Source organism: Heteronotia binoei, chromosome 7, assembly GCF_032191835.1.
Source record: "Heteronotia binoei isolate CCM8104 ecotype False Entrance Well chromosome 7, APGP_CSIRO_Hbin_v1, whole genome shotgun sequence".
NCBI classification, from domain to species: domain Eukaryota; kingdom Metazoa; phylum Chordata; class Lepidosauria; order Squamata; family Gekkonidae; genus Heteronotia; species Heteronotia binoei.
This window is the reverse complement of record NC_083229.1, coordinates 66,884,016-66,911,347: the sequence shown is the minus strand read 5'-3', so window position 1 is coordinate 66,911,347 and position 27,332 is coordinate 66,884,016. Positions and strand designations below refer to the sequence as shown.

General features: G+C 46.6%; 1 protein-coding gene across 1 annotated transcript; it reads left to right on the top strand.

Moving 5' to 3' along the window:
• The first annotated feature begins 15,098 nt into the window (after window positions 1-15,098).
• Window positions 15,099-17,607, top strand: SOX17 (SRY-box transcription factor 17). The gene is made up of 2 exons (XM_060242968.1): window positions 15,099-15,446; window positions 16,129-17,607. Exons 1-2 carry the CDS (start codon window positions 15,146-15,148, stop codon window positions 16,992-16,994), a joined length of 1,167 nt encoding a protein of 388 aa, XP_060098951.1. The 5' UTR covers window positions 15,099-15,145; the 3' UTR covers window positions 16,995-17,607.
• Window positions 17,608-27,332: the final 9,725 nt, after the last annotated feature.

The window sequence follows — 27,332 nt, the reverse complement described above, 5'->3', positions numbered from 1 at the left end:
ATCCCAATAAGATAGACCAAGAAGATGAGTAGCCACATTAGTCTGTCTGTAGCAGTAGAAAAGATCATGAGTCCAGCAGCACCACAGAGGCTAACAAATACATGGTTCCAAAGCATGGATCCTCGGATCACTATCAAATCACATATCATGTCCATGGCCACAGCCATGTACTGATATTTTGTACTGATATGAACCAAAAAATATAATTTGAACAGCATATGAGCTTTTGTGAGTCATTCAGACAGTATCTGAAGAAGTGAGAAGTGACTCACGAAAGCTCATACCCTGCACAAATTTTGTTAGTATATAAAATCCCAATAAATTAGTGTACCAAAAGGTTCCCAGCCCCCTATAATGAAAAATAGCAATAAGAACTTGAGACAGTGTGCAGAAGATAAGGAGTTAGGTGAATAAGTAGAAATTCAAAGGGAATGAAATGAATAGGAAATGCAGATAATAAAGAAAAGAGGCATACAGGGGTAGACTAGTCCTTAAGCTTTTGAGGACTATTTGTGGGAGGCCACTGATAGCCAAGAAAAAATTGAGCTGGGTAGCCCACCCACCCCACCTGCTGCCAGCATTGCAGGGTGTGCTCAGCTCTCTGATCCAGGCTGTGGCACCAATTACAGCAGGAGGGGAGCAGTCCCTGTGGTCATGGCTCAGTTTGCTGTAGGATAGCTCCATCCACCCCTGATTGAATGGAAAGACAGCACGAGACTTTCAGACTAATAATGAACAAGTATATCCTCCTTATGTCATAGTTAACAAGATTATTTTCTGAACCATACATATGGCCTTTTATCCCATAAGAAACTCCAGAAACAAGAGGAAGGATAAATGGCAGGTTATGAATAAAATACTTTTCTCCTTTGTAATGTTTCTATGCAACAAAATAAGTATGTATATCTGTCACACTTGCAGAGCAATCCTAAACCTAGTTCCGCCCTTACAAGTCCAACTCTGTTTGGAATTGCATTGTTGGTGACACCTCCATGGTGAATAGACTTCCCCCCGCTACACAAAAATTAGAACCTTGTAACAAAAGTATCATATGTGAAGAGGTCTTCCATCTAAGGAATCTGTCTGCTGTTGCAGAAAATTGGACAAGGTCGCTCTTTTCCAACTGTCTGGTTTCCTGAAAGTCATATTAGGAAATTCTGTGGTAACAAGTCTGAAATTTAGGAAAGACAAATATACCAGTAGAGGGTTTTTTCCCCTTTTGTAACCTGGAGATATTTGCCATGTATTTTTATGGCTTGAAAACAAAAATGCAAAATTCAGATCAACATCCTATAATTGTTGGAGAAATAAAACTAATTCTTTACAAAACGCACATGGACAAATGGACTTTTGATACTCACTTGGACCTAAGAATTGTGACTTTATTTCCATTTTGTCTATTTTGCTCTCCTGCTTCAAACAAAACATTCCTTTATAATTGTGTAAGACAGGTGAGCCACAAAAATTTCCATATGTTTTGCTGTTATTAATACAGATGCTCCAAAATCAACAGCTTATCTCCTCCTATCGGAAGTCTTTCGGAATTCTTTCTGATACATTCCATTGCTGGATAAAAGAATGTTTGCCTAGACCAACTTATCTTTTATGCAGCACTGACTGGTTGGATCTGCCTGCAGACTCTGTGCCAGGAATTATGCAAACAGGCCCAGATATAGCATGTTGTTCTTCATACTCAAAGCCCACAGTTGTCCTTTCATAACAGCCTAACAGAAGTGATGCTTGGAAATGGAAGCAGGTCTATGGCTTTTCTCAAAATGCTGTTTTGCACACAGAGGCAGCCTCAGCTGAACACTGCTGAGTCAGGCAGTCCAACCAGGCACTGTGGAGAAAAGAACAAGAGGCCACTACTGGAAATGTGCCAGGAGCAGCTACTGAGCATAGTTTTCAGTACTGAAATCAAAGATTCTTGGGTTTCAATACAAATAACAAATATTAATTATATGTTTACATGCCTGGAGAACACCTGAAGAATATTCAATGTCAACATTTGCAAACTTTGAGTAATGCTTTGAGATCAAATTCATTCCATCTCTGCTCCGTTTCCACAAGTTGATTTTCTTGCCACTCAACCTAAGGGATTTAAATCATTCTACGATAGGAAACCAGAGATTAACAAAAGATGAATAGAAATCACATTGGCAGTAACTCAATATGGGAAATCACATAGATATTCACCACACTGACTCTAGAGCAAGGGATATCATGCTGAATGTCTGAATGAGCTGTTCGAAGCTAATTGCCATGAAAGAACTTTCAGATCACCCCATGTTAAACACAGTATGTTTAAACTCATTCACATAATAGATATCAAACCAGCCTATTAGAAAAATTAGCAGAATTACTTATGTTAATATGGCCATTGATTGTTATTTTAAAATATAATTGTACAATAAAGTTATTTTCAACATACATTGTGGACAATACTTTTTGACACCCTGAAGTAACTTTATCCCTGGCTCCCATTTTTATCTTGTTTCAGTGTTTGCTTGCTGGTTCTGAAGGCATTAAACTGATAAAAGCTGGGCTCAGGTAGCCTTCTTGGGACATTTTAACTTCAGTTCAAAGGATCTCTTACAGTTCAGTGCTCTGGGCAAAGCTTTGATGTTCTTATTCTCATCCACTCGTAATTTGCTATTGTCTCTTCTATTTACTTTGGTGAGTTCTATTTGCAAGAACACTAAGATGCTGAAGCACAATCCTTTGCTCCATGGCAAAGTTAACTACCTGGGTACATGTGCATACCTAAGCAAAGGCTTCAAGGCTGATATCTGTATAAATGGTACCATTCCAAATTCTTGTACACAAAACAGTGTCACAACCTGGTTTGTTTTGGGAAATAGTTGTCATGAGAATCAAGTGTGAATAATTTATATTACTTTCAATTTGAAAAACATCACATCAGGAAACAAGCCATAGTTCAATGTTAGCTTGGTTTTGCAGCAGCATCTACAATCACCATCTTAAATAATAATTTATTTTAAAAACTAGTTAAAAGCATTTAGGTCTGCATGGAAGCTATGGGGCTGCTTACGAACTTTCAGAGGTCTACACATGGTCAGAAGTAGTCGTCTATTACTTGCTCAGTTTGCATAGATATAAGGGCTGTTTCAAAAGAAACCCTGGTAGCTAGACCAAAGTATAAAGCAGGGGTGGCCTATGGTGGCTCTCCAGATGTTTTTTTGCCTACAACTCCCATCAGAGTTGTAGGCAAAAACATGGGAGTTGTAGGCAACTCCATGGGAGTTGTAGGCAAAACATCTGGAGAGCTACCGTTGGCCACCTCTGGTATAAAGTGTTAAGACAGTTAATCCTAATGAACTGAACGGGCTAAGGGTTTGCAGACAAAGACAACATTTGGCTGGGTCAAACCTCAGCATGCCAATGTGAAAAGTATGCCTGCTTCAGCTTCGCCAGACCCATATAGGCATGTATGTACTTATTCTAGATTTTGTATTATGTAGAAAATTACAGGAGCCCCATGGTGCAGAGTGGTAAAGCTGCAGTACTGCAATCCGAGCTCTCTGCTCACGACCTGAGTCCGATCCCGGTGGAAGCTGGGTTCAAGTAGCTGGCTCTAGGTCGACTCCCCCTTCCATCCTTCTGAGGTCAGTAAAATGAGTACCCAGCTTGCTGGGGGGGAAAGTGTAGATGACTGGGGAAGGCAATGGCAAACCACCCTGTAAAAAGTCTGCCGCAAAAACGTGAAAGCAACGTCACCCCAGAGTCGGAAATGACTGATGCTTGCACAGGGGACTAGCTTTACCCTTTTACATACCCAAGGAATAGTATACATGTGTAAACATACAAATTTTTAATGGTTATATATATCCCACTTTTTTTCTGTAAGGACCCAAAACAGCATCTTGTATCATTCTCCCCTCTTCCATCTTCTCCTCTCAGCAACAATCCTGTGAAGCTGAGAGATTGTGACTGGCCCAGGGTCACCCAGTGAGCTTCCATGGCAAAACAGAGTCAGACCTGGCTGTCTGAGCTGCTACACCCCACACTGTTTAAACTGACACACTTGATCTCAAACCTTTGTTGTTGCTGCCTTGCAGGTGACTCACAAGGACAGCAGCTCCTGAGCAAACACCCCCTCCAAATAGGCTGTCAGCAAAGAATGATCAGGCCTGCGGTGGAAAGACTTTTTCCAGTTTTGTTGCTACCCTATGATGGACTAGTCTGGAACAGCTTCTTTCTCAGTGGAGGTCAAAGAGCAGATGTGATTTCACTTTCCTTTTCCCAGCCCTTGTGGTCTTCCTCCTACCATTACTCTCACTGCCATTTTTCCTGTGAGCCATCATGGCTGCAAGGCAATTAATCTCTCACCAGATTTAGCTTGTACAAGACCATCTGAGGTTACCTGCTTTATTTATGTTAAAATACATTGCCTGTTTTTCTCAACAGGACAGTCGATGAGATTTACCATAAAAGTTACAATATATTCCATCATTGTGTACTCTATCAAAAATGAGAAAGTAATCAAAATGTTATTATCTGCCAAGTTTAATAATAACCTATTAAAAGTGCTTTCTACATAAAACCAAAAATTGAGTCCTTAAATGCAATGTGGATTATAAATTGTGTAGCACCCCCCCTTCGGAATGAGGTTTATGCAACTGCATGAGAATTTAAAAAAATATGTAAAGGAAAAACATTTTCAACAAAAAAAATAAAAAAAGAAATTGCATTAATATATTTTGGTTTCTTGTACTGTTTAGTCTTTAAAGCATCCTTTTAAAGAAGGAAACAAACAATAAAAGCAACTAATCAGCTTATCAAAACTGGTCCTGTGGTATGGTTGAAAGATAAATGATGTACAACTGAAATGTGTGTGTTTAGGCAGTGAGTTATCAAAGACATGGCACACACGTTGAAAGTGTCATACTAAAAGGTGGGATATAAATATTTTAAATAAATAAATAAAACCAAGCCAATGTAAGTACAGCACTAAAGATATAAACTGATAGGCGAGGTTGACTCATTGCCATCTTTAATCTCTCCACCAAATGGTAGGCTTGGGTTGGTTGGTTTACTGCCTAGAAAATGCTGAGAAATCATTGTTGTTCCAGAGAATCTGAATGTGATATATACTCCCCATATGTTAACTCCCCATGTGTTAAAAGGATGTAAACATTGTTTTGCTTTTGGTTTGCCACTATATTTCCAGCCCAAATGCCCGCCTACCAGCAAGCAGTGTTTGAGAATAATGGCCATCTCCTGACTGCAACTAGTAAATTGATATGATTTAACAGTGCCTCGAAACATGGAAGCTGCATTCATGTCGAAAAACATCAATTAATCTTCTTTCCTCCTAGTTTTTAAACAATCCCTTTAAAAAACCATTTAAACCAGTGGCCATTTTCCCAATGAATGCTAATGAACTGTGTTAATTATACTGTGAGGAAATGTGTTGATCCTGAATGTATCACAAATCAACTTTGTTTGATAATCCCATTTTTAATATGACAGATAAGTCCAACTACTTATTATTACTATTATGCCTTTCATGGATATTACTTCTACTACTTTTATTTAACATTTCTAGAGCATTAAACATATTCTTCCTTGTGAAGCAATAGTGAACCTTCCACTATCTATATATATCTGCACACAGGCAACCACTAAGGTTTATTCTTTGCTCAGACTCATTAGCCGAAATATCCCATGCTGTGTTTTCCTCCAGAGCTTCTTCCAGTTAGGGTTTATCAAAGATGGAAACACTGAAAGATGCAAGAAACTTTCTGTGAAATTACCACTCGGAAGATATTATTGCAAAAAAAGTTTACCATATTCTTCCAAATTGGTTTACAAATACTTTACAGACCTCAACCACTTTCTAATTCTGTAATCATAGTCCTATTGCATTTATACTTTGAGTATCAGAATATCAGTGAGAAAGAATGGTTCTAAAAATAAATAAATAAATACTGATCAACCTGCCCTTTACAGTTCAGCCAACATCTAGAGTCAAATTATATGCAGAGTAGAGTTACTTGAGATGGCAGGCCAGATATTGACACTCCCAAGGGCATGTTAGTTACAAGTAGTCACTGCCACTGGACAGAGATGGACCTGAGAGAAGCCAATCAAAATATTGCAGACAAGGTGTAATATCATTTATGCCAAGAATCATACAGCCTAGTTTACAAACCACCTTCAAGAGCAGCCCCCTAAATACACAAACTTTACATCTACCTGTTCTTTGGGCAGCAAGCAAGTTCTCAATAATGTATAAGAAGATTTTTAGTGCAAGAGGAAACTGGAGTTTCAGAGTTATTTGAGGTCCAATGTTCATTCTCCCCACCACTGGTCCCAACACAGGGAAGCAGGGAAATGACAATAGGTTGTGTGCTTGTGATCCAATGCCTGTAATGTGGCAGGCATGCAAGCTGTCTAGCTTGAAATGGTGAGGCTGTAATTGAGGTTACCTGGGATCACCATCAAAATCACCCATGTGGGCAGGATTGCTTGAAGCAATTGTGAAACCAGCGTGTGTGGAAAGCATGGAAACTGTAACATTTCAGAAACTGCCCTTTTGTTATCAGTTGTCCCAGTCTATATATCTGCAGATATCTGAGGAAGACAGAAGCTTGAATATGGCCTGATACAGTCAGAACACCTGGATTTATCTTATCTTTATAAGGCTATCTGACAGACAATTTTTAGCAGCTTCAGATTTGTATCAGTGTGAGAAAATTGGAAGAATAAGTGACTCTCAGATCTGCTTGTGACATTTCCAGTGTGATGTTTAAAAAGAAATTCACTGTCTCTCTTGAGGTGAAATGTGCAGCCTTGATATAGGTATTTCATGTATTCCATTGCTTAGCATTACAAGTCAATGTTACTGATGTTTACCATTTACACAATGATTTGCCGTCTGTGTACTTCACCCCCAAGTTCAGATAGATCACTATTTCTCCATCTACAGATGAGAAAACTGAGGGAAGGATTTAATGATGGCAGCAAAAAAGAAGAAGAGGGTTTGACTGTTGGCTAGAATTGATAGGGTATTAAGCTTGTTTTCTTACTTATACAAATTTACATCTTGCCTCTAGCAGAGTAGCCAAGAAAGATAAAATACAGTTGAAAATATAAAATAAAAATATAATAATAAAAAACCTATACCGCTTCAGAAAGCAAGTTCTTCAGTGGATCTGATAGGGTCAATTGCCCCCACCTAGCCTCAATGGCCCTTAACCTCAAGAACATCTGCCTTCCCATTTGATGCCTTGTACCATGGAAATGGTCTATATCTGTCTTTTACCCAGTCTTTCTGCACTGTTAGATGTACTGTGGCTACAGTACCAGAGAACTGTAGGAAGATGTGCACATTTAGTTTAGAAGTTGCAGGTTGACCTAAATCAGAGAAGGAACTTTCCTCCCCACCTCCTAGGTTTATTTGGATTCCTCTTTTCTGTATCCTGGCTCCAAGAGCTAACTGCTATCTGACTCCCATCTCTAAAGCAAACAACTTTCAAAGGGAACCAGAGATTTTTTTTAAGTGATACTGCAAAGGGCAGAAGAGTCCCCACAATTTCAATCAATCAGGCCAGGGAACAATTTTTAGACTGGTCCAAACTTCACTGGTTATGATCAACATATTTCTGTTGTTTAGAACCTAATTTAAGACAGGAGCAAACGGATGAACTTTGAGAGCTATTGCCTGTGACAAAGCTCATCTCTAGAACATGCGGAGTGTTAATTAACACAGTACTTCTGAGCATATAGAGTGGTTCCCCTTCCCCTCCAAGGAACAATAGCTTGTTCCAAGGCCTTTGTGATTAGCATGCAATTGTATGGGGCAGAAAGGTTCCCAAAGTTTTGTTTTCGGGTGTGAAAAGAACTCACTCTCTGTACTTATGAAAGACTACTCCTCAGGGTCTGTTCTAGGCAGTCTTGGGTCTGAGAACTTCGCCAGTTATATATTGCCTAGTGCTGTGTTGTAAGTCTTTCCGGCAGTATATAGACTCACATTTCTTCTCATCCAAATGACGGCATTCACCAAACATGGTATTACAGGTCTCCTCCTAGAAAGTCCATAAACCCCAGGGATTATTGATAGCAATAAATTGTGATGTGGCATGCTGGTTATTTGCAGTACTTAACTGTTTTTGGTTTTATTTTTTATTCTCAGATCTTTAATCTGGTTAAAATGAATGCCAGGATATAAACTGATTGTCATAAAAATTGTGAATTCCACTGAAATTAACAGGATTTACTGCCAAGTATTTATGCTATTGCATCCCTTGGCAGAAGTTACCTTTGAAAGTATTTACTTCTAAGTAATAAGAGCCTCATGGAGCAGAGTGGTAAAGCTGCAGTACTGCAGTCCTAAGCTCTGCTCATGACCTAAGTTCGATCCCGGCAGAAGCTGGGTTCAGGTAGCTGGCTCGAGGTTGACTCAGCCTTCCTTCCGAGATCGGTAAAATGAATACCCAGCTTGCTGGGGGGAAAGTGTAGATGACCTGGGAAGGCAATGGCAAACCACCCCATAAAAAGTTTGTCGTGAAAACGTGAAAGCAATGTCACCCCAGAGTCAAAAACGACTGGTGCTTGCACAGGGGACTGCCTTTACCTTTTACTTCTAAGTAAGAGAAGTGTCCAATAGCAAATTCTACTCAATCTAGTAACTGAGCAGAGATTGTTAAATGAAAGCAAATGTTCGTTCTTAAATATTCTTTTTGGAGTATGCCCTCTTTGCAGGGTAAATTAATAAGATTTTCAGATTGAAGCAGAAGAAATCTGTTTCAAGTGTTTGTACTATTGCTAATTCTAGCAAGGTATTTTATAGACTGTCGAATCCCTAACCCCACCAAGTTTTTAAATCCTCAAGCCTCCATCCCTCATTTGTATTCAGTTGGTATTTTTCCTTTCAATCGCACAACTAATAAAATTAAAAAATATATTAATATCTACCTATGGACAAATGTGTCTCTCTTTAATAACATTCCAACTTCTTGATTCACGTTTGATTTGGTATTTAGTTATATATTAGTTCAAACAGAATTTCAGAGCAGAAATTCCCAGATTTCCGTCAATTTAGACTAGTAACTTTGCATTGTGTTGCACTATTAGGCACTCAGAGAGAGTCTGTCAGTAGCGTCACTGGATAGCTTGCAACCAACCAAATGCTTCTTGGCATTTTCAGGAGCTCTTGCTGCAGTGGATGAGAGCCAAACATCACACACAAACATGAGACATTCCAAACACAGTCCCCCACCCCAGGGCTGAATTCTGCCCCTACTTTTTATTTCACTGGGGGGGGGGGTGTAATCTGATCATGCCTACTTACCCGAGAGTAAGGCCCATTTAGCAGTGTGGGATAGGGTCTGGCTGTACAAAGGTACTGCTTGTACTGTAGCTTTCCCCTTGCTTGTTTTGGTTTTCCTTCCAGTTAAAATTTCCAATTGCAATGAGTTATCCATGCAAGATTTAGTTTTCAGCCCCATAGAAAGGGATGACTTCATCACCCCAATAAACCTAAACCTTACCGATGAACCAAACTGCCTTAGGAACAAGGAGTAAAATGCCACGAGCAGGTGTTAGGTTGGGGGACTGTACCAAGACTGTATCCTATTACAGCCAAATACCTGAAAATGAACTCCAAATTATGAATGTCTTCTAAACATGCTAGGCAACAATTTATTAACAACAACATAAAGAATAATTAAGTTGAGCCTGTTAATAAGAACTTCTGGAGATAATTAGAAGATCATTATTGGCTCATTGATGGTGGAAAGAGAAGCAGAGAGAAAATCCTGATGCCTCTGATGGGACTTCTTGAAAAAGCCCTGCTATTCAAAAGACAGTTTTGAGGCACAAGAATGAGGCACAAGAATAAAAGCTATTGTCAAATTCACAGTAGGGTTTATTCCAGTAGTGCAGATTGTCTTCTGCTTTCTCTGATATTCCACAAGTCCAGCTTCAGATCTAGGGAAGCTGTTGCAGTAAATGGAACTTATTAGGTAACATTCAGACAAAGTGACAAATTCAAGACTGTACAGTAATTATATTTAGAAGTAATGCCAGTGGAACTTATTTCCAACTGTGTCCTCAATTTCTTCATTAAACCATTTTTTTTTTTGGGGGGGGGTGATTTTTAACGGGCTTACCTTTTTTGGATAGTGTCCCAAAAACCCACTTCACAACCAGGCAGGAAAGGGTCATTAAACTTAAGTAGGTGGATTCTAAAGACTTTCATTTGGAAGTTTCATTGGGTTTAATCACATTAACCTCCCAGCCATGCCAAAGGCTGAGGCCCAAAATAAGTCGGAATCCTCTTCCTAAAGGGAGTCCTGCAGTGGGGCATGACTCCTCGCCTCCCAGGCTGGAGAGGTGTACAAAGAAATGTTCTACCATACAACAAGAGCTAAGACCAAACGGCCCTCGACCCACAGCCAAGTCTCAGCTGCATTGGGGCAATTTAGCTCTGGGTGGAAGAGAGCCCTGTTCTTTGAGTCTCGACCTTGCCCGGTAGGCACCTCTTTTTGTTCCTTTACATGTGTTATACCATAGATCCAAGAGGGCAACCGTGTTGGTCTGAAGCAGTTGAACAAAGCAGAAGTCAAGTGCACCTTTAAGACCAACGAGGTTTTATTGAGAACAAGCTCTCTAAGCACACTTCATCAGACGAGGGTATGAAGTGTGTGCTTAGAGAGCACACGAAAGCTTAGGTTCTCAATAAAACTTGGTTGGTCTTAGAGATGCAACTTGACTCCTGATGTGTTATAGGACTAAGTTTTATCCCAAGGAAGGTTGCATTCTTCCTACTCCCACCGGTGGGGACCAAAGAAATATGTCCCCGCGCGATTTTTGCATTGGAAAAACTCCCCCTCCCAGCTCCCCCCCCCCCCTTTCTTCCCAATGCTGCAGTAGCAGCTCCCCGCAGGAGAGCAGCCCTGCTCTGCAATCCCGGTGAGGCGGCGGGACGACCTTGGGGGGGGCGGGGGGCAGCCAGATTCATCTGCCTGGTGGGGCGGGGAGGGGTTCTGCTTCTGGCGCTCCCTACAGGGGACAAGCTGCGGGTCGCCGCCTGCGCCCCAGCCCGAAAGCCAGCAGAGGCCTCTCTCTTCTTGGGGCGATCCCGCCAAATCGTCGGGGTCGCTTCGTTTGCGCGACCGAGGGTTTCTCCCTGTGGGAGAGCTCCTCAAGAGACCTGCTGGGCAAGAAGGGAGGCTGGCTTGCCGGCAGGGGAAGGGGTTCAGCGATGCAGCCTGCCTAGGTCCACTGAGCTCAGCGGGCGGCCTGCAGGGACCTCGCGCCCCTCCACTTGCCCCGACAAGAACCCCGCAAGGCAGGTCGGAGCGCGACTGGCTCAAAGCCACCCACAGACGACGCTGTTGTGTCACTGATGGGCTGCCGCGACCTGTCTTGCCTTGCAACGAGGTGGTTGTCAGCGAGCTCATCGCTTGATTCCGTGTTACAGAAGGCGACCTGAGCGGCGGCTTCAGTCCCCCTTTCCAGCCTCGCCTCTCCCGCCAATGAACCAGAGGCGACTCCCCTTCACTTTAGCGGAGCAAAACCGCAACCCTCCTGTGTAGCTCTGCGAAGGAAGTGGAGTCCACGTGCCTAGCCGCGCCTGGCTCCTGCGAAGCCTCCCGGAATGCAGCGAGGCTCTGCAAGGCATGAGGGATGCTGTGAGCCTGGACCAATCCCTTTAATCCTGCTGTAGCCCCGGCCCCAAACTGACATTCCCCACCAGAAGCCGAGAAACCAATCAGACCCGCGCTCCGTGTCTCTATGCTTTTATTGCAGCAGGTCAGCTTGGGGACAGGGCTGAACCAGCATTAAATGTCTAGTGCGAAATCGGTCCTGGACTGGCTTCCTTCAGAGCCGGCTCTTCTTGCCCCAGGAGCTGGGCCACCGAAACACACCAACGGGGTGGATAATGCGCGCACGCACACACACACACACACACACACACACACACACAGCCCGCTTTCTTGAGACCCGGCGCGGCTGGCAGGAAGCGTCGTCGCGGATGTTTGCTGCTTTTCATGTGGCGTTGGTGGCTGCCTCTGATAGCGCTGCCATGCAAGGCCAGGCGTGGAGCCGGGCTCGAACTGGCAGGCCGGGCCGGGGCAGGCGTCGCCCTGGGATCAGGGGCTGCTCCCGGCCGGTTGGAAAGGTCACCCGCGGGGCCGTGACGGGAGCGCTCCGGGCCAGCGCCGTCGCCTTGACGTGGGACTTGCTTGTGAGGCGGGGAGCGGGGGGGCAGCAGCCAGGCGTTTCCTTTAGGGCTATTCTTTGGCTTTTCGGGATCGAGTGACACGGCGCTGGCAAGCCAAAGGAGAGCTACTCCCATCCATTTTAATGGGAGGCTTCAGAGCCCACGTCAAGGGCCAATCCTAGAGGCATTTAGCTAGGAAGAAACCCCACGGAGCTCAAGGAGACTTACTGCTACGCAAACAGATGCGAGAGTCTGAAAATCAAAGAACGTCAAAGCTATTTGCTGGCTGGATCGCGCCCATCCGATTCTTCGCTGGTAGAAAGCCTCTTCGTATTCAGGGGAATCTGCGGCCACACAGGGGACTAAAAGCACTGGGAAGGTGGTTTCAAGGTGTCTCGATCTGGGGATCTCTGCATGCAATACCTACGAATTTCACTCCCCCACCACACACACTCATACACCCCTGAAGAAAGGCTCTTGCTTTGCCAATACTGTGCTTTAGATATTAGCCAACCGCCTTAAAACAAATAAACAAACAAAACCCTTTCTGGGCTAGGGTTCAAAACACACCTTTCCTTCCTTTCAGCCCCAGCAGTAATCTGTAGAAAATGTGTATCTAAACGCTAAATTGCCGACCGGGTGCGGGACTTTGGCTTTATTTTGCCTTCTGAATTGTTCCTTTTAAAAACACAACCAATGCCTTGGTTTCCCCCCCAACAAGAAGGGCCACAGATTCCCCCTTCGCTTAGACCGCTCAAGCCAACGGGATTTCCTCCCAGGGTAAGCGGTGAACCTCAGCGTGGTCGGTCTCCTGCCCACTCACCGACTGACAGACTTGCTTGCTTATTACACAGCAACTGAACTGAGCAGGAGCCCAACCACGTTGAACCAAGGTGGGAGCTTTCCTGTGCACGCAAGAAAGTGAAAGCGGCGATCTGACAGTGAAAAATTTGTTCGGTTCAAGCTCCACTTTAAGGAGAAGTCGACTTCAAAGTGTTACCCACAACCCGGCTTCATGGTTTGTGGATCGCAGCCATCCCAGGCTGCCCAGAGGTCGGGGTTGGGGGGGGGGGGCTTGGTAAATGCAACACAGCGAAGCAATCTGTTTCCTCCAGAGTCGTTTCTGTCACATCTGCATCAGGGTCAAAGATGCTTCCAAAGATAGCGCTGCACTTTCCTGAGCTTGTCGACAGCGTCCCGTTATAAAACGGAACAAATATTTTGACCGGGAAGCCCGAAGGACCCCCAGCCCCCCAATTTGTCGAGATAGTAAAAGGAACAGAGAGGCCCTTCCTTTCCGCATCGTTTCCACTGTTTCATAAATTTTAAAAATGCTTTTGAAGTTCACACATAGAAAATCGAGCCTTGCTAAATGAATGAATGAATAAATATTTTAAATGCTCCAAGTATCTCCCTGGCAGCTTGATCCACAAACTAATTCAGCTGCAAAGCAAAGTTAAGATGATTCTACTCCAAACCCTCCGATGTAAAAAGTTTGAGGCTCACAGCCAGTTTCCCGGATATTCCAACGCTATGCACTTTGAGTGTGGGCTCAGGTTAACGTCCAGGAAATATTCGGAGACTAAAATAAGCAAAGCAAGTATTCTGAAAGAGCCATTTTGGGAAATGGTCTGCCTGAAATAAGGCAAAGAAAGTAGATCTCGTTTTGTTTTTTTTGTTTTTTTGCTGGAAGCTCTCAGTCCCAAGGCATCAAACTGACACTCCATCCAGTATTTTACCCTACAATTCCACATGGAATTACTCCACCTAAACTCAGGGAAACCAGTAGATTCGGAGAGCTGTCCTAAACAGGTCTACCTAGAAGCATATATACCTAGGTAAATGCAGCTGGGGTTTACTGCCAGGTAAAGGTTCTTAGGATTGCACTGCTAGACTGGATTAAGGTTGCACTCTTTGACTGCAATTCTGTGCGCAGTTACATGAGAGTAAGACCTACGGAATAAAGCGGGGCTAAATAATCTTGCCAATGCCACCAAATATCAGAAACAATTTAAATATACTTGGTTCTAATTTAAGGCAGTTCCTGCTGTAAAAGTAGGAAATTAACCCAGTTTAGGCACGAATATGTTAAATTATGACATTTATACACTGCAGCATGGTAATATAAAAGCACATAATAAGTAAAATCATTGTATTTCCTTATAATAATAAGCAATGCTTATTATCCAGTTCCTTTTAAATAGAAACACTTCTAAAAACCACATGTAATCCATAACTATTTTGCCTGTTTTCTTATATTCAAGGGCACAAATTTTTTTTGAAATGAATTATATATGAAAGCAATATTTTAAAGTAGAAGCAGCTATGGACACATTTCCCTGACCAATGTAAAAATAGCATTTCTTAGATAGGGTTTACTATATTTCCGGTATAGGAAACATTCCAGGCAGACAGGAAACAGACAAAACAGGTCTAAGATGCTTTATTTTTCCTAGTGCTCATAAAAACAAAGAACCTAAGCACAGGGTCCTCCCCTGCATTACTGCTTTCTCTCCCCCTTCGGTCTCATATAGGGAAGCGCTCTGCAGCATTTCTCACTCGAAGGAGCTTCGTCACACTTACTTGAAAGTAGATCCCATTGGTCTCAATGGAATTTACTTCCACGTAGCCTCAAGTCATGGAAAAATCCACTCATGTCTGGAAAGGTTCCTCCAGGCTGGCTCCTATACAGGTGAATTGCAGATGAAACTGGTCCTCTGCTCGTCCGCGGCGATTATCTCAGGCCCCGCCCACCCAGCCCGATTGGCCCTTGTCCAGTTTAAACCGAGCCGCGTGGTGACAGCCGCAGCTCTTCAGGATTTACCGCCGCCTGGCCCGAGTCTTTACATCAGCCTGCGAGCGAGCAGCGCAAGGCATAGGAGCAGCCGCCGCCGCCGAGTCCCTCCCGGGAGGCCGAGGAGGAGCCGTCCGGCCCGGCAGAGCGCCGTGGACATGAGCAGCCCAGATGCTGGATACGCCAGCAGCGACGACCAGACTCCAGAACCGCGCTCGCTCCCTCCGCTCCTGATGCAGTGCCCGTGGGCGGCAGAGTCGCTCAGCCCCCTGGCAGACGGCAAGGGCAAAGGCGACGCAGCTGCCGACCCAGCGCAGCACGGCACCACCGGCCGCTCCAAAGGCGAAGCCCGCATCCGCCGCCCCATGAACGCCTTCATGGTGTGGGCCAAGGACGAGCGCAAGCGACTGGCACAGCAGAACCCGGATCTGCACAACGCCGAACTGAGCAAGATGCTGGGTAAGTCCCCGCAAAAGGTCCGAGGCCTCCATCACCGCTTCAGTACGCCTGAGGTCAGACAGGTTTTAGCCGCAAAACACCATTGCCTTCCCCCGCCCCCCCCCCGAGTATGGTGAAGTCCAGCATTTTCCAGGGGCGCCTCCTGACACTGCGATCTCACGCTCGTGTAACTAGGCAGCCTAGTACGTTCCGTGGGGTTCACCTCCGAGGAGATCTGCGGAGTCAGACTGTACCCCCAGCGAGCGACCCTCTCTCAACTGTCCAGAGAGGGATTTACGAAGTCTTGTTCGGGGAGGCGCGGGGGGGGGGGGCGGTAAGCAGGGGGCGAGGCGACCAGCTCCTGTCAAGGGGCGCGAAAGGGCCCCTGGTCTGGGTGCCTCCACAACCGCTTCGATCGGAGTCCAGGACCGCGTGAAACACAAGCAAGGGCTTCGGCGTATGATGAGCCTTGAGGAAGCACTCGGGGGTGCAAAGCTGCTTGGCCTGGGGTGTCAGCTCAGGGAGGCCCCCATTGCAGCCGCTCTCCTTCCGCGCTGTGACGTGGTTGCTGCTTGGCTAAGCCGCCGGACGGCCAGGGCGGGAGAGCCCCTTGCAGCAAGCAAGTCCTCCGCAACAGCCCCAAAGCGAGTTTCCGGCAGCGGGCCGCTTTTTAACCGCCGCTTCCTCCCTTCTCTCCCCGCAGGCCAGTCGTGGCGGGCGCTGTCGCTGGTGGAGAAGCGGCCCTTCGTGGATGAAGCGGAGCGGCTGCGCCTGCAGCACATGCGCGACCACCCCAACTACAAGTATCGGCCGCGGCGCAGGAAGCAGGTGAAGCGCCTCAAGCGCGGCGAGGCCGACGGCGGCTTTCTCCCGCCGCCCCACCAGCAGCAGCAGCACCACCCCCACCCCCACCAACTGGGGCTGCCCGTCGAGCCCGGGAGCGGCGGCTGCGAGGGCCTGGGCCTGCCCTACCCGGAGCAGGCCGCTTTCCCCGGCGGCGGGGGCTTCCACTACCGGGACTGCGCGCCTCTGCCGCTGCCCGCCTTCGGGGCGCCCTTCGGCGGCTACAACCTGCCCACCCCGGAGCCGGAGTCGCAGGGCGGCGCATGCGCAGAGCCCGCCTTCTTCCCGCCAGCCGAGGACGGCGCCTGCCTGCTGGGCCCCTACGGCTACCCGACGCCCCCCGGGGCCGAGTACTCCCCCTGCAACAGCGCCCCCAGCGGCGGCGGCGCCGGCCTCTTCCGCACCCGCTTCCCGGCCCCTCTGGCCGCCGCCGCCTTCTCGGCCCCCTCGCCCGCCCAGGACTCCGCGCAGCAGCCCCCACCGCCCCCCTGCAGACGCGGGGAGGCCGCCGGCGGCCTGGAGCACCTCCCCCCGCCCGACGTGGAGCTGCTGGGCGATGTGGACCGCGCCGAGTTCGAGCAGTACTTGCCCTTCGGCTGCCGCCCGGCGGAGCTGGCCCTCGCCTACCCGGGCCACGAGGCCGCTGAGGCCGGCCCTGCTGCTGCTGCTGCCGCCGCCTACTACTGCGCAGCCGCCGGCGGGGGAGGAGCCTACCCGGAGCTGTGAGGCTCTGGCGGACCTAGGGAGGGACGGCGGGCCCCAAGTTGGGCTCTCTTCTATTTATTGTAATTTATTGACTGATCGCTGGCCTGGCTGGCGGAGGACCTGGGAGGAAGGGGTGGGGGGCGGTGGAGGTGCCACTTTTCTGCAACCCCGCGACTGAAGGAAGAGTGATTTTTTTCCGCGTAAGGAACTAGGGGGCAAAGCCCTCTCCAGTGTTGGGGGGGGGGTGGTGGTGTTGAACTGCAGTCGCCTGACAGCTTTGAAGTGCGAGCGACTGTTTCGAACCTCTTGCTTTTATACAAGTGTGACTTTTTTTCTTGTTGCCGGGGAGGGGGTGTTGAACCGAATGATTTCGGACTTCTTGACGTCATTGCCCCAGCAAAGTTGGAAGGAACTCACCAATAAAACTCAGGTGATTGTGTAGATGATTCGATGTGTCCCAGTTCGCATGATTTCGTGCGTTTGAGAAAGTGCCTTGTGAAAATACATTCTGAAATCCTAAGGACAAAACGGGATATTCTTCCGTATTGATTGTAGCTAGCCATATTGGTTCAAGGGAATTTTTTTAATGTTATACCTTTTTACTACGACCAATAAAATAAAATATTGTACTCTTTTTAGGTGTCCTTCAGAATTTTCCATTAAACTGGGCGTTAAAGTGGAGTGGCTTCTTTTCCCCTTTTAAACTGATGAAAAAATCTGGAGAACTAGAATACTTGCAATTTGTTTTGTATCACCTTAGTTAGCTTTAAATGGTGTATGGTTTCGATTTCTGAACTACTGGAAGAGTATTCAAGAGACAAACTTGAAGGTGCCCCCCTTAAGCTACTAATTGAGAATCCCGTGCCAGAAAATATTTTGTGTCCTGTAGTCTGCAGGAAATTGACTTCCCAGCAAGTACATATTAAACTTTTTTGGAACTATTCAGAACAGCCAAGACCAATAGTCCCTCTAAGCTGTGGAATCTTGTAAGCAAAAATTCTACTTTGTAAACTACTGGCATTAAAGATTTGGCTACTGCACAAATTAGTTTGCTCTGGGATCATCCATCCTGAGCAAAAATGTGTGAGGTAGAGGCTTAAAAACTGTGAGATTGCTCACACTAACTCCACTTAGAGGGAATGTTGGCCAAGAATGTAATTCAAGTTCTGGAGTTTGAGGTGCAAAGAATGTAAGAGGTAAACATTTGATCTCAAAAACAGTTGATGTTAAAGGTAAAACCCATTAATATTAGTTGGCCTTTACCTCAAGAAGTACAGCTCTGGCTAATAATGAATACATTTAAAACAAACTAGTTTTACACAGAATTTTCCCTTTGCGGTTGTTACACAGTTTGCCACTAACACTTCAACTTTCTATTCTAAATACAGTGCAAGCAAATTTTTGGGGTGGAGGTGGAGAGAGCAAAACATTTTAAATATATTGTTTTTATTCTAGAACAACCCCACAAATTTTCTCTTGTATTGCAAAACAGGCAGCGAGCTAGAGAGAGAAAATAGCTTCAAACAGGGAAGAGCTATTTAAATCTTTTATTTGGCTGAAGTTCCATTCCAGAACCAATATTGAAAGGAGATCCTAAAACCATGCTTATTCAGAAATCTCACCTGATCCATGAGATTTATTGCTCATCCTGTTGGTGAAGTTAGTGTACTACAGTGTCCCTACCTGCTGAGCCTGCTCTCTAGAATAAATGGGTGACTCTGAACAGACACAGCCTTCTATAAGCCCCACCGATCTGCATGTCAAAGACAGGAGGAAGAGGCCTTGAGGCTGCAGCTTCACACACACACATCCCATCTGTGCTAAATGGTAGGCTTAATATCTCTTCTTCTGTGATTGCCTTAACTTGTACCAGTAAAGTGCTTGAGTCTTCAGAAACCTGAAAGAGTGAGCAGTGACTCCGAAAAGCTCTTACCCTGCCACAAATATTGTTAGTTTCTAAGGTGCTGCTGGACTCTTTTTTTCTATTGTATCAGTAAAATGAGAAATTAAATCCACCGGGTTTTAGTCAAATTAGATAGGGCTGGGGGTGATGCAAAGCTCCCATATTGGCCATGTTGCCCTGCGGTTTTCTAAAGTCCAGCCTCATGAAAATCCAGCCCTTTGGCAGTCAGTGTAGGTGCTTGCGCGATAGCTAAGCTTGCCATAAGAAGAACAATTTTCTGATTTCAAACATGGAACATCTTCTCCTGTTTAAGCGTCAGTTTAGCTCTCTGTTTCTTGTGTCCAAAAGAGGTAAGGAACGAGCACTTCTCCACTCCCGGTAAGTCCCAGAGCAACGCGATCGCAAAGTAATAAAATCCGAAGCCCGACGACGCCAGCAACAGATCGCCCAGAAGGTCTCGTAAAAACGATGTATTGGCTTCCTGGTATATTGAGCGGGGAATTCCAGGATTTTAAATCTACGTGTCTGAAAACCCGAGCCCAAACAAATATTTTCAATACATTCCTGAGATTCATGCTGAAATCAATGCCATCCGATAATCTCAGTCTTTCCCCTTTTTTCTGTTCTAAATAAGAGCGAAGTGCAACCTCAGAGTCCAGTGGCACCTTCAAGACCGACAAAAGTTTTTTTCAAGGTGTCATTGAACCAAAAATGGCGCAAAGCACCTCCTTTTAAGGAGTCTAGCGGTGATTAGATTTCTGTAAATCTCTTAACACGCCCCACAAAACTTTGCAGGATTAAGGAGAAGCACTGGGTCAGCCTGAGTGGGAAAGTTGGGCGAATTCAACCCGATGTCTCTTTTTTAAATGCCCGGGGCTTGGCATGCAGTCAAGGTATATTGGTTGCCCTTGCAATGAAGGAGAAGGGCGGGGGGAGGGAAGCATTAGTTACTCGGTGTCTGCAGCCAACCAGTTAGTGCCCTGACACATCGAAACAGAATATACTAGACTCGGCCAATTTCTCCCAAACAAGAGCCAAGTCGCGCCTTTAAGACCAACACCGTTTTATTCAGAATGCAAGCTTCCGTGCGCAGGGTTAGTATGCAGAGTCTAACTCACTGCCCACTTTCTCTATATTTAGAACTGTTTGCCATTCCATCCTATTGTCTGATGAAGTCTGCTTCTTGTACACGGACGTTTACATCCTGAATAAAACTTTGTTGGCCTTAAAGGTGCTACTTGACTCTTGCTTTGTTCTGCTGCTTCAGACCAATACGGCTGCCCACCTGAATCAATTTCTGCCAAAAGTTGCGATAAACAAACTCTGCCGGGAGGGCTTTCCCGACCATCAGTTTCTTCACACTTCGAAAACGTTTGGGCTCCGATTTAGTTTCTTTACATTTCAGAATAGGGGGGTGGGTTGGAATCTTGCCATCAAAGAGAGTACTCCTTGCTTCCATTCCTTTTAAAATTACCTACCGCTTCTTCTGCCTCGCAGCCAATGGCTATCAGTGAAGAGCAGGGGTTCTTCGCCCGGCCAGAGCGAGGCTTTCCAAAAGCGTATCAGGACCCCCCTGCCTACCAGAAGGTCAGACTTTTGCCAAGACGGCGAGATGAAAAGGCTCCATGTGCGGAGGATTCTTAACAATGACACGGCCTGGGAACTCATTCCGCGGGTTCTCCTTGGCCCAAGAGAGGCATGTCCTGTTCCCAGAGCCAGACTGCACTAACTTCGGGAGAAGCACGTGTGGAATCGCGCTGTCCATCTTCCACAGCACCAGGACGTCCTCTTTCTTCCAAGTGAAAGTAAGGCTCCATTCAGTTCGACAGGGCTTACTTCTAGGCAAGCGTTACCTTCTGTAATTCAATCACCCCAGAACATCGTTCACAGCAAGGAAGCAAAAGTAAGGGAAGTTAAGAGTTGAGAGAGAGTCGTCCAAGAGGTTGGCTTTTAGGGATGCGCTAATACGAGTGTGGACATTCCTGTCATTCCTTTTTGTACATTCCCCGTTTAAACCAAAGGTAGACTCAACCCGGGCAGCCATCGACCTGTTGATCCCAGTGACTGAGATCCTGAATTGGTCTCAAGAGCTTTGAAAACATCGGGAACACGCCTAAGCAGCTCTACTCCGAAGTCTCCTGTTCTGCATTTAGGTACGGAAAATCCAATGTATCATTATAGGATGGGGGAATCTTATCTTGGCAATAGCATGTGTGAAAAGGACCCAGAGGTCTTAGTGGAACATACACTGAACATGAGTCAGCAATGTGATGTGGTGGCTAAAAAGGCAAATGCATGGAGCAGAGTCACTGGGGATGTATGTGTATGGGGGAGGTATTTGTGAAGTTCCTGCACTGTGAAGGGGGTTGGGCTAGATGACCTTGGAGCTCCCTTCCAACTCTATGATTCTATGTTATGTAGTGGAACTTACCCCCAAGAAAATGTCCTTAGGAATGTAGCCACCAAAACTTAATTAATGGTTTAAACCTCAGACTTCTTAAACACAAACATTTAACTGATTTTGTTTATGGACCAGACCAGTTCATTCATTTTTGTTGAGGGGACATGTACTTTCTCTCTGAGGAATTTGCACTCAGATGTGTTTTTCCACCTTTCTCCCATCCTGTCCCTTTCACAGTTGTATGACAGGCAGAAGTTTGACAGATAAAGCTGCTTTATCCTTACTAGGGGAAAGTTTAACTCGCCAGGTAGACGGCAGGAGGGCAGCCAGACAACAAGCTGATCATTCCAGTAATTTCATCTATTTATGTAATTTCAGAAATAAAATACCATTTTCTTTCTGTTCTGATGAGACAGTATGTATTGGATGAAATAGGATGTGTGTGTGTACTGAAGTTTGACTGGAGTCAGACAAATGATGCTCCAGCACTGGGTGACCTCAATAGACTAAAGTTGTCAACTGCCTGGAGGGAAAAAAACCCCCATGCTGTCCCTTTAACAGAGGTTTAGTGGGCTGCTATTGACTAGGAGATGTGAAGACAAGCTCCATGCCAAGAAAAGTTCACCAGCTGATTAGGGGCTAGCCCAGGGGTGGGTCAGAAGCCACATGTGGCTCTTTCACAAATATTGTGTGGCTCTTGAAACCCCCAACACCCCGTCAGCTGTCTTAGAAAAGGCATTTGTCTCTTTAAATCCCTTCTCCATGCCAAGCCAGCCAGCAGCTTGGAGAATGCATTTAATGTTAAAGTTGCTTTCTTTCTACCTCTTCTCCCTTTCCTCCACTTGACGTCTTGTCTGCCTACCTACCTGCCTTCCTTGTGGCTCTCTCTGACATTTATTCTATATGGCTTTTATGTTAAGCAGGTTTGGGCACACCTAGGCTAGACATTCTGCACTCAGAACGGTCAGACGTTTATTAGGCCTTAGGCACAGTGGAAGTATACCAGCTATGCAGCCTGAGCTAGCTTCCTGGGAGGGGGGGCATTTTAAGTGGAACTAAGAAGTCCCGCAGAAAGGCACTGAAATGAATAAACCCTGATTCACAAACCAGTTTCTGTTATCCACTATCAACTGAATCAAAAGTGGTTGGCGCCCCAATTCCATGAATACCCTTCTCCCATTGAAATACCCTTCTCCCATTGAAATGTCCTTTCCAGTCTTCACAGACAGAAATAATCACCCACATAAATTGATCAAATGACCCTTTCAGTCAGATAAGATCCAATGTGGCCAGGTGGAGCTGGAGCTGGTTGATGAGCTAATAGCCAGGAAGGTCACTTGTGCAGCTGCCTTTGCCGTTGGCATAGCTTCTCAGTCTTCTAACAGCCGCTTTGGCAATGAAATATTTGGTGGATGGGTTTGGGGGTTTTTTTGCCCACATTGGTGGGAGGGGGGGAGGAAACCAGAGTGGTACAGCTCTACAGACATCAGCACAAAAATGCTACTGAGCATGGATCCTAGATGAATCAGTTGTTGGGCTTTAACTAGTTGTTCTCAGAAGGAATACATGTGTGGAGCAGCACTGATACCAAAATGCGAATCTAGAACAGTGAAACCAATTTGTGAAGTATTCAGGATTACAGCCTGATCTGGAAGCTCCTTAGACTCCCAAAATGCTTAGAATTATGTCACAGTCCCTTGTCACACGTTTGGTCCTCTAGTATGAGCCCAGAACCGTAGACTTTACTCCCTCCATTGAGTTCTGTTGACATTGGTTTATTGTTGTACAAAAAGGGCTTCCCTTAAGTTACTTTTGGTTATGGGTGGGGGTGGAAATCCATTAATTGCCAGGCTGCAGGCAAACCACAAGGACCCATTCCACATGTTTTTGTTTACAGTTGGCTCAGCAGATCCCCTTATCTCCTTAAATCAGAATATTGATCAGAGCACAGCAGGGAAGGAAAGAGCAAACTAGGCCACACCTTTTATTGACCCAACCTATTAATGTTTAAAGTGCTGGAAAGCCTAGGGTCTACTCTTTCTGCAAGGAGAAAAGACTCAGATGCTGTACTGACAGGGCTGACAGTGCTGAAGGCAATTATGCCTAAGCTAGGAGCAATCCTATACACACTGCAATTCATTTGGGGTAGGACCCAGCAACAGTTTGATTTCAGCGCCACACACACAGGGGCCTCCAGATGTATTTGTCATCATTCTGACCCAGTGCTTATAGACTCCTCAGGTGGCTAAGGCAGAACAAATTGAAGTTGAATCTAGACAGGACACAGATAATACTGGTTGGGAAGGTTGATATTGTCTGCTGTTGTGTGTGTGTGTGGGGGGGAATCAGGGATTGGATCGGCATCTTGTTCACACCAAGCACCTTGTTCAAATTCTGTTTTTGTTCACTCTCACACTGAGCACAGGGGCTCAGTGAACACTATGAGGGTGAAAGTTAATGCTCATTGTGGGGGGAAGAAGCCTTCCCTTCACAGAGAGCCAGAGGCCCCTGTCCCTAAGCATGAAACCTAGCCCCACCTGGAATCTTGTCCCAGCAGGCAGGGCCAGCTCATCCACTAGGCAAACTAGTCATTTGCTTAGGGCGCCAGCAAGGCAGGGGCACCAAAATCAGCCCCAGCCCTGCCCCCTAGGCAAATTCCTAGTTGCCTGCTTCCCCTTTCCTCCCTCCCTCCCTCCCTCCCTCCCATCCACCCACTTACTTTTTAATGCCTGGGGAACCAACGATGAAGCTCTGGCTCCCGGAGATCTTTCAAGGTGCTGGGGCAGCAGCGAAAGGGAAGATCAACAAGCTGCTGGAAAAGCGGTCGCCGCTTCCTCCCCACTTCCTCTCCAGATCGTATGAGAGGGAAGTGGGGAGGAATCGGCGGCTGCTTTTTCAGTGGCTTGCTGATCCTTCTTTTCACTGTCACCCCAGCACTGAAGGTCCAGAGAGCACAGAAGGCCAGCATAGGAGCATCGGCCTCCCCGCTGCTTTTCCCACCAATCAGCAAATTGGTGGGGGAGAGGGCACCATGAGCCGACAAGTCTTACTGACCTTGCATTGATTTACAGTGGCGCTGGTCAAGGCTGAGCTCTCCAGAGCACAAGGTCAAACTGTCAATTTTACCACAGGCCTCTGGAGCAGCCAGAAGCATGGCTGCCTCTCCCTCGTTGCCCACTGGTGGCAACCAAAAGACCTCAATGTCCTGATTGTCAGGCCCTGGCCCCAGGAGGGGACAGTCCTGCCACTTGGATTCAAAGTAGTTCTGCCCCATGCTCAAAGGGATTTATGCAGACCACATGGCGGCAGACATTACCACCATGATTCAGAGTAGCCTGAGGGAGTTGTTGGGCAACAGCAACATTGTCTGTGGCTACATGGTCATGGATGCTGGCACCAACATGCTGTCAGTAGTGAGGGCTGTGTGCATCACGGGCATTGTTTGCCTGGTGCACACACTGCGCCTGGTGGTGAAGGATGCTCTGGGACTGGTCAACACTGTGAGGCCCTCCTGGGATGCTGCCACCTTCGAGCTGTGGTCCCTGCTGGAGACCTGTCAGTGTCTAGCTACCCATTTTTCATGCAGCATTGCTGCATTAGAGGCAGGGGGAGGGGGATGAGCCCCAACATTGGCTCATTCAGAATGTGCTGACTTGCTGGAACTCCACATCATGTTAGCGTACTTGGTGGAGCAGAAAAACAGTGTAGGAGGCTTCAGGCTAGCAGATGTGGCCAGAGGGATCAGAGGATAGAAAACATGAGGAGAGGATGGAAGAGAGGGAAGAGGAGGAATTGCATACCAGCACCTCTGTTTTCTTTCTACAAAGAAAGCCCTGCTCAGAGCTAGGGCTGGCCCTCTCTCTCTCTCTCGGCTTGGCTTCGCGAACGAAGATTTAAGAAGGGTGCAATAGTCCACGTTTGCTGCAGGCTCGCTGGTGGCTGACAAGACCAATGCGGGACAGGCAGGTCCGGCCACAGTGGCTGCAGGGAAAAGTCTGATTTGGGGTTGGTGCTGTAGCAGTGCGATTCTTCCTCAATCTCCTTTTGTCCTCAAGACCAGCTATGCGTGCGTTCTCAAAGGAAGAGACAGCCTGGTGGATGGTGTGCCTCCATGCTTTGCGATCTGAGGCTAGGTCAGACCACTGGTGATGGTTGATGTGACAGGTGCTAAGGGATTTCTTCAAGGAGTCCTTGTACCTCTTCTTTGGTGCCCCTCTATTTCGATGGCCGGTGGAGAGTTCGCCATACAGGGCAATCTTGGGAAGGCGGTGGTTTTCCATCCTAGAAATATGCCCTGCCCAGCGCAGCTGCGTCTTCAACAGCAGTGCCTCGATGCTGGTAACCTCTGCCCGCTTGAGGACTTCAGTGTTGGTCACAAAGTCACTCCAGTGGATGTTGAGGATGGTGCGAAGGCAGCGCTGATGAAAGCGCTCAAGGAGTCGCAGGTGATGACGGTATAAAACCCACGATTCGGAGCCATAGATGAGGGTTGTCATCACAACCGCTTTGTAAACATTGATCTTTGTGCCTTTTTTCAGATGCTTGTTGCTCCACACTCTTTTGTGCAATCGGCCAAATGCACGGTTTGCCTTTGCCAGCCTGTTGTCAATCTCCTTGTCGATCTTGGCATCTGAGGAGATGATGCACCCCAGGTAGCTGAACTGCTGGACTGTCTTCAGAACTGATTCACCCACAGTGATGCAGGGAGGGTGATAATCTTCCTGGGGTGCAGGCTGGTGGAGAACTTCTGTCTTCTTCAGACTAACTTCTAGGCCGAATAGCTTGGCAGCCTCTGCAAAGCAGGACGTCATATGCTGCAGAGCTGATACCGAGTGGGAGACGAGTGCAGCATCATCAGCAAACAGTAGCTCTCGGATGAGTTTTTCCATTGTCTTGGAGTGTGCCTTTAGTCGCCTCAGGTTGAACAGGCTGCCATCGGTGCGATAGCGGATGTAGACACCATCGTCCTCATCTAGATCTACTGCGGCTCTTTGAAGCATCATGCTAAAGAAGATCGTAAAGAGAGTTGGCGCAAGAACGCAGCCTTGCTTTACACCTGTGCCTATTGGGAAGGGCTCCGAGAGGTCGTTGCAGTGTCTGACTTGGCCTCGCTGGTCTTCGTGTAGCTGGATGATCATGCTGAGGAACCTTGGGGGACATCCTAAACGTTCCAAGATTTGCCACAGGCCTTTCCTGCTAACGGTATCGAAAGCTTTGGTAAGGTCGACAAAAGTCACATACAGACCCTTGTTCTGTTCCCTGCATTTCTCTTGGAGCTGCCTGAGAACAAATACCATGTCGGTGGTGCTCCTGTTAGCTCTGAAGCCGCACTGGCTCTCTGGGAGGAGTTCTTCTGCAATGGTGGGCACCAGTCTGTTCAGGAGTATTCTGGCAAGGATTTTGCCTGCGATGGAGAGCAGGGTTATCCCCCGGTAGTTGGAGCAGTCTGACTTTTCCCCTTTGTTCTTGTATAGGGTGATGATGATTGCATCGCGAAAGTCCTGTGGTAATTTGCCTTGTTCCCAGCAGGTGACAAGTACTTTGTGAAGTGAGCTATGTAGTACTGTGCCCCCATGCTTCCAGATCTCTGGTGGAATTCCATCAACTCCTGCTGCCTTGCCACTTTTCAGTTGCTTGATGGCTTTAACAGTCTCTTCTAGGGTGGGGATCTCATCCAACTCTGTTTTCACCGGTTGAAGTGGGGTGAGGTGGATTGCTGAATCTTGAACTACGCGGTTGGCACTGAAGAGAACCTGAAAATACTCCGACCACCGGTTCAGTATGGATGCCTTGTCTGTGAGGAGCACTTGGCCGTCTGCACTATGCAAGGGACTCTGAGCCTGATAAGATGGACCATATACTGCCTTCAGGGCTTCGTAGAACCCTCTTAAATCACCAGTGTCTGCACACAGCTGGGTTCTCTCTGCAAGCTTGGTCCACCACTCGTTCTGAATGTCTCGAAGCTTGCGCTGGAGGTTGCTACATGCAGCGCGAAAGGTTGCTTTTTTCCCAGGACAGGAGGGCTGAGCAAGATGTGCTTGGTAGGCAGATCTCT